Source organism: Scylla paramamosain, chromosome 4 (genome assembly GCF_035594125.1).
Source record: "Scylla paramamosain isolate STU-SP2022 chromosome 4, ASM3559412v1, whole genome shotgun sequence".
NCBI classification, from domain to species: domain Eukaryota; kingdom Metazoa; phylum Arthropoda; class Malacostraca; order Decapoda; family Portunidae; genus Scylla; species Scylla paramamosain.
The window spans coordinates 32209527-32217026 of NC_087154.1; the positions used below are offsets into that span (position 1 = coordinate 32209527).

The following is a 7500-nucleotide window of genomic DNA, read 5'->3' on the forward strand; positions in this document are numbered from 1 at the left end:
ATAAATCCACTTACTATTATTAGTGTGGCTGCTTGTAGGAATGACTGTCCTGCTCTTAAATGTCAATCGCCTCAACCTTTCTTCTTTTTTTTTCCCTATCCTCATTCCATCCTAATCGTAACTTAGTCTTCCAAGTCTTTTTCGTCATATTCACTCTAATTTAGGCGTTCGATAATATTCTCGCATTTCATTAGTTGTATTTCGTTTTCCTTCACCATTTATTTCTGTGTTTATTTCCAGCGGCTTTCTTCCTTTCCTTCCTCTCCTAACTTAGCGCTAACATGTTTATTTCATCATATTCTTTACTATGTATTTTATGTTTTGAATCTTGTACTCTCATTTGATTAACTATATTTTCTTTTCATATCTCCTCTGTCACCTCTCTTTTATCCCTTCCTTTACTCTTTGTGCCGTCATGCCCAATACATTTGTCTTCGTTTTTCAGTCTTTTTGTTATTCTAATGTCTGTTCCCCGTCTACTTTCCTGATCCAGTTCTAAGTTTTATCGCCGGGTGCCTTTTCCCCGCTTGATGGACTGGCCGTCGTAAAGAACGCTCTAACGGGATGACTTTCTCTACCAAGACAATAATGTCCGGCTATATTCCGCAAGACCATAAAGGAAGTTACTTAATATCTCTCGCAGTCACTCCCATTGTCTGTCTCTACCTGGCGCGGCGTCTTAGAGGAGGTCATTGTAAAGAGGCTGGGCTTGTCTTGTACCACGCTACTGTGCGCTCTACTTGCACTGCCTGAAGGGGACCAAAAAAGTCTTTTATTTTGCGAAAAGCTGCGAAGTCCTTGGTGACCGTCCTCATTCCCCCTCACAATAAAGTTAGGGAAGGCGGCAAGACTCACCAAAACTTTCCCAGCTTGGAAACTGAGGTCACGCAGCAGGAGTTTGTGCAGCGCCCACACATGTCTTGGATCCGATACAGCCATTGTAATCTTTATTATTGTCACGGTCACGATTTGTTCCGCTCTCGTGCCCAAGCAGGAGTACACAGCTCTCGTGTCTGAAGGAGGTATAATAAAATCAACATCAAATCTTGTGTACCCGAAACGTATCAATTTCCTGTCAAAGAGAAACGGAAATGATTTTGAAATTTTATTAAACGCAAGAAAAACCTCAGATTCAGAGGGCCCTCTGTGTGAAGCGATGTAAAAATAGAAAACTCTGAGGAAGGTATAAAAAGGTTCTGAAGCTCTTTGAAGTAACGCAGGCTTTGCGAGGGAGAAGACGGAAGAAGAAGGTGAGGTTGTGGTACAGGTCGACAGAAATTCCCGGAATGGCGAACTCTATTGAGAACGAGGGGCCGGAGCAAAATAGGATGGAAGCGTGAGCCTTCCGCAGCAATGTGGCAGCCTGTTTGGGTACTTAAGAGCTTCCGAGAAACAGAGCGGTAGCAGGAGGTGGAGATATCGCTGCGGGGTCTCGACAGAGTGTGTGAGGAACAAACACCTCCCACCATTACCCAGCATTAGCTCCTGGACTTTCATTCAGCTCAGCGCGCCGAGTCTTAATCCTCGCGCCCGCCCTCCTGGCACGTCCATTCCCCAGGCTCGCAACTTGTTATGACTTTCTCCACGGCACAGTAAACTTGTCTGAGTGCGTTGTGTGCCGCCCGGGCGAGGTGATGGGGCGCTAACGGGACGGCAAGTACACTCAAGGGCATGACAGTGAACTCAGGAGGGAACGTGGGGATCCTTCAGAGGAGAGTCGAGAAGGACCGGAGTGTGTTGGTCGTGGTAGTGATGGTGGTGGTGGTGGTGGTCTTGTGAGATTGCAAGGCGGGTGGGTGGTGAGCGGTGGCGGGAATTGAAGTGGTGGTGCGGTTGGTTGTGAATTGTGTGTTGATGGGGAGAGTCAGAAGGATGAGTTACGCAATTCAAAGTAGCGGTTAATCATGCGCCTGAACGATGGTGGTGAAAATTTGCATAAAAGTGGTGAGTATGTGAGGAAACATTGTGAGGTGGGGATAGACGTGTGTGTGTGTGTGTGCGCTCATTGGCATTTGAACGGTCGTAAAGGGGAACAATAACAAGCTAAAATAACAATGATAATAAAAGAAGACAAAGAACATCAAGGCTATGAGAGTACAATGAAAGAGAGAAAGAGAGAGACAGAGAGAAAAAAAAAATTAAACGACGAAATGACCCAAACATTCACCAGATTTCCAGCTACATAAAAAAAAAAAAGGGGGGGAAAAAGAAAAATGAGACACGCTCACATTCAACGAAAATTACCAGTGAATTCAAAGAGGAACCCCCAGACGCGGAATGCCTAACAGCTGAATAATTCCTTCCATAATCCTCTTTGATGCTGGACCTGAACACACACACACACACACACACACACACACACACACACACACACACACACACACACACACACACACACACACACACACACACACACACACACACACACACACACACACACACACACACACACACACACACACACACACACACACAGATCGTCTACACAGCAACTTAGGCTATCATCATCATCATCATCATCATCATCATCATCAAACGTAAAAAAGTGGAAGAGATGGATCATTGCCTCTTCCACTTATAGACTCACTCCACTTTCTAACTTCTCCAAGCACGTCAACATTTCCCATTTCCCTTACATTCCCCTTAAAAAAAATCAATCACCTAAAAATAATAAAACTTAGTAAAATTAATCGTTACCACCACGAGTATCATGGCGGTCCCCTGTATTCTGCAGTCACGGTCCCCTTCCCACACAAAGCCGGTGACCAAGGAGTGGACTAAGGAGAGCGTGACACGTGGTCATATGGGCGAGGTTGACGTTAATAATGCGTACGCTTCTAGGTTGGTCGCCTCTCAGAAATCAGAGGGCGGAATGCAAGGTTCCCACAATAAACCGTCTCCGCCAGACACTGCTTGCTGCTCTCTGCTTCTCTGCTGCTGTGTTGCAAGATTCGCCGTTGAGACCTCATTTACTGGTGTCTAGTCCTTCAGTAAAAACACAATAGATAACAAAATAAACACATTGCACAATAAATCTTCACTTACAATACCACGGATAGCATTGTTTTATATTTAAGCAGTTGCTCTAAAACCAAAGCAGTGAGGAAAACGGGCACCAATGTAACAAATTAAAGGTTATTTCCTCGAGGCGAAAACTTGCGTTACGATTTCAAGCTCGAGATGTTAAGTGGAACAGCGCAACTGAAGGGCATAGAACAAGAGTGTGGCGAATGAGTGCGTGGCTTTTGTTCTCCTTGCGTATTTCATAATGTCATGCTTTCTGGAGCGACACTGACTCTTGCCAACCTTTTGTGTGGCGCGTGAGAGTGAGAGCGACAACTCGACAACACGACCCCGGGGATTCATTCATCTCCCGCATCGGTCTGGTATTAATGGTCACCCGCCACCGGAAGACAGGTAACTCAGCACATCACGCACTCTGGAAAGGTAGGAAAATAGATGAGCTGAGGCGTGACAACCGGCGCGGCAAGACGGAGGGGCGTGGGAGGCGCAGGAGCGTGACACGCCGGTGCCGGGGCCTCCCTGTGTTCTGGTCAGCTGTCGGTCGGCCGCGCACCGCTACGCCGCCTTCGCCAACAATCAGTTTCCGCCGAGTGGGACCATCTGCCGCCCCGCCACATACACGGCAGCTTCCGCACATCTGCCAGCCGCCGCCCTGTGACGCAATGGTATTTCTTGCGAAGACTGCGCTATTTTTGTCCTTCCCGGTAACCAATAGCTAACAATCTACGTCATTGTTCCCACACAGTCGTAAACAGAATCAGGAAGTAGTGCATGAGGGTATATGCAATGAATTGTTCCCTTCCCACAGCTTCACGCACGTAGCCAAGATTTCGCCCACACACACACACACACACACACACACACACACACACACACACACACACACACACACACACACACACACACACACACACACACACACACACACACACACCATGACAGACGCTGTTCATTGCGGTAAAAACCACACATCGAAATCATCTCTCATCTCCTCCAGTGGGTGAAGCCGTGACTAAAAGCCTTCCAGACTACAATGACGGATGCTGCAATCTCTCTCAAGACCCCCAAGCTGCTCAACACTTGCACACACACACACACACACACACACACACACACACACACACACACACACACACACACACACACACACACACACACACACACACACACACACCACTGAAGTTATGCAAATGGAACTGGCATTGAGTGCAGCGTCCGGGCAGACCTGCAAGCAATCTCCAGACAGCGGTGGGTTGTCACTACAATGTGTGTGTGTGTGTGTGTGTGTGTGTGTGTGTGTGTGTGTGTGTGTGTGTGTGTGTGTGTGTGTGTGTGTGTGTGTGTGTGTGTGTGTACGAATCAGCTTTTACGACGCTTTTATCGCGGAATCCACACTGCTCATGGTCATTTGCGACATTCTTCAAATCCTTTCTCCTGATGACGTGATGAGGTAAGGTCGTCTCTTTCACTTCCTCCTCCTCTTGTCCCTTAATAGGTTAGGAGAAGCCTCATGTACTTCGCCCTCATTACTGGTGAATAAATTATGTAACTTTGATAGATAGAAAATGCGAAGCGCTGAACGAAACGCTTCTTTCTGGTAATGTGATCTGTATGAGGCGATGGAAAGAGAGGTACGTGGATGTTGGTTATAAGAAAGTTTCTGCATCATCTGTGTTCGTGTCTCTGGAGTGGTCAGACGTCACAGGTGCAGCATGAATAACTTGCAGTGTGTGTTGCGGTGTGCTAATAAATGTTGATGTTTTGATGTTACTGATCCTAGGTCTAGTGTTTTATCTTATGTTTATTTATTTATTTATTTATTTATTTATTTATTGCATTTGAGACATCCCTAAAAACTTGTCAGATCTTCCGGTATATCACCTTTTTGTTGATTCATTGAGGATGAGGACAATCTTGAGGTCGTAATTGTTTAATACTCATTGAAATGCTTTTTCTTTCTTCAAATTTATTTCTTCTCTTTCAACTTAACACGAAGCATGATCATTGTATGTTACTGCCTATCTTTAGCTCTCTTTTTATTCCTGGCCAGTGTGCATTTCGCATCACTACTCTTAGAGATTTGTCCATGTTGTGGCGACAGATCAAGCTGATGCCAGTAATGACAATACATTTAATACCAACAGAAAAGCCAGTCATTCATAAAGCCAGCCACCAACACATAATAGTCCCTTCTGGGAAAGCCGCGTTTCGTAACACATCCCAAATGGACTCATAACACACAACAAACACACGCATAACAACACTGCGACGGACCAGAACCACAACCTTGGCTACACCGGAAAATGAGAGTTACAGGAGGCAAGCGCGTTAGGCATGGAGGCTAACAAACAAGTGGTAGAAGAGTAACATTTCCCTCTCTCTGTGCAGCGGCAACCACAGGTGGAAAGCGCACGGCTGGTGGGGCTTCGCGACCACAAGTAAAAACGAGACAAGGCAAGTGTGGGTTGTGCCGCTCTCGTCTTGCTCATGGTCACGGGAAGGGGAAAAAATGCTGGTATGTACTGAAGGTAGATGACTAAAATGTACGCAATGTACGAATCTTTATAAGCATCTACAAGAAGGAAGCGGATCTTAAAGAATTGATTTTGCAATTTATATTCAGTGAAATGTTTTGGGGTGGCTGTAGACCAAGAAAAAATGTCTCAGAGTGGTTAGTAATTAAGGGAAGATGCGCCAAATAGCAGTGACAGCGTTAATAATTTACACTCACCACAGCAAGGTAGGAATACAAAGAAGAGGAAGAACTAGGATAAGATGGAAAGACTGAATAAAAGAAGACGTGAGAGAAAAAAAAGGAATAAGTGAAGGAGTGACATAAGACAGAAACAGCTGGAAAGGACCCATTGAAAACAGCCACCCCGAATAGGGATTTAAGCTGAGAAGAAGTTGTACCATAACAACGAGGTCACATAGCGCTGAGAGGAACACAAAGGAATATAAAGGAATAAGAGAGGGCTAGAAATGCATGTTTGTGTATAATTTATTAGTGGAAAGAAAGTTGAAAATTTTACTGATATTTAGTTTGGATTTATTTTTCCTCGTGTATATTTGTTTAACTTTCATGTGGGTTTGCTTTTAGTGACTGAAATGTTCATAGAGGGAGGTCTCTCTCTCTCTCTCTCTCTCTCTCTCTCTCTCTCTCTCTCTCTCTCTCTCTCTCTCTCTCTCTCTCTCTCTCTCTCTCTCTCTCTCTCTCTCTCTCTCTCTCTCTCTCTCTCTCTCTCTCTCGTCCAAATATGCAAGGATGAACAGTAAAATATGCATGTATTCTGAAGGTCAAAAAAAAAAAAAATCGTGAAAAAAGGGGAATAAAGAGAAGAGAGAAAGAGCCAGCTGCACGTATGTAAATGTATCAGAGAGAGAGAGAGAGAGAGAGAGAGAGAGATGAGAGAGAGAGAGAGAGAGAGAGAGAGACCGGTATGGAAAGCCCAGGGTGTCTACATAAGTTACCAGTCTCACATACACTACTACACCATCACCATCAACACGGTCACACGGTTCCCCCATTTCCCCTCCCTCCCTCCCTCCCTCCTTCCCTCCCCTCCCTCCCTCTTTTTCATATGTAGGGGCATTTTTTTCTCCCAAGTAAGGAATGTTGCTTCGAATATCATGTAACTAGGAATGAGAGAGAGAGAGAGGGGGGGGAAGGGTACTATGATAGGCTCCATAGGCCCATCCCTTTCCTCCTCACTATCGCATGGGTGGGTCTTGTACTTCGGCCGGAAAACTGAAATAATTATCATTGAGGACATTCCTTAGCCGACTCCCGCCGCGCCTTATACGTGTCGGTATCAGTCGGTAACAAGCGGCTGTATACGAACCACTCCATCACCGCCCGTCGCCCGATAAGGTCTTGGCGTGGGCACGGGAACACAGACAGACGCCCTACTCCTACCCCGCCCTATCTCATGTGACTTGCTCTTCTCTATTCAGCTCCTTCAGTTCCTCCTCCTTAGTGGTCCTCCTGTCCTTGAATCCATTGTCGTGTTGGGGTGGGACGTGAGGCATCGCTCGGTGTACCAAGGCTTGTACATAACACTAAGGGCTTGGTTCACACAGTGGGGGAGGCAACAGGTGAAATATTCCCGTGATTACTTCGCCTGTTCGTGTCTTGTCGCGCCTCTCATTACCATCATGTTCTAGTGTTATTTTCGTTCACTTTTCTGTATTTTTTTCTTCATCTTGGTCGGTATTTACGTGGTCGTCTTCCAGCCGGTGTTCACTCCCATCCCCTTGGGTACTTCTACCTTCTTGAGAGTTCTGTGGCAGCGCCCTAAGCACCCCCGCCCCGCCTTCCTGATAGCATCTCTCCCCACCCCTCGGTCCACTCTTTTACCTCCGCGGCCCTACCTGGCTGGTGGGCCATTAGGAGGGGGCGAGTGCTAATCAGTTAACTTTTCAGGCAATTATTCTCGTTTCTTAAAGAATCTTAGAGCCTCTTTTGTGTTGTGTTAT

General features: G+C 46.0%; 1 protein-coding gene across 7 annotated transcripts in view; it reads left to right on the top strand.

Moving 5' to 3' along the window:
• Nucleotides 1–7500, top strand: part of LOC135100010 (uncharacterized) — a 315016-nt gene that overhangs the window by 254754 nt on the left and 52762 nt on the right. Inside the window, exon 5 of one of the 7 annotated variants that reach the window (XM_064002833.1) lies at nt 5413–6059. The exons of 5 other annotated variants lie outside the window; for them this stretch is intronic. In XM_064002833.1, the coding sequence (XP_063858903.1) occupies nt 5413–5466 (54 nt within the window). In that variant the 3' untranslated portion in view covers nt 5467–6059. Of the gene's footprint in view, nt 1–4021; nt 4268–5412; nt 6060–7500 lie in introns of those variants that run through there. One more of the 7 variants, XM_064002835.1, reaches the window with a different exon arrangement.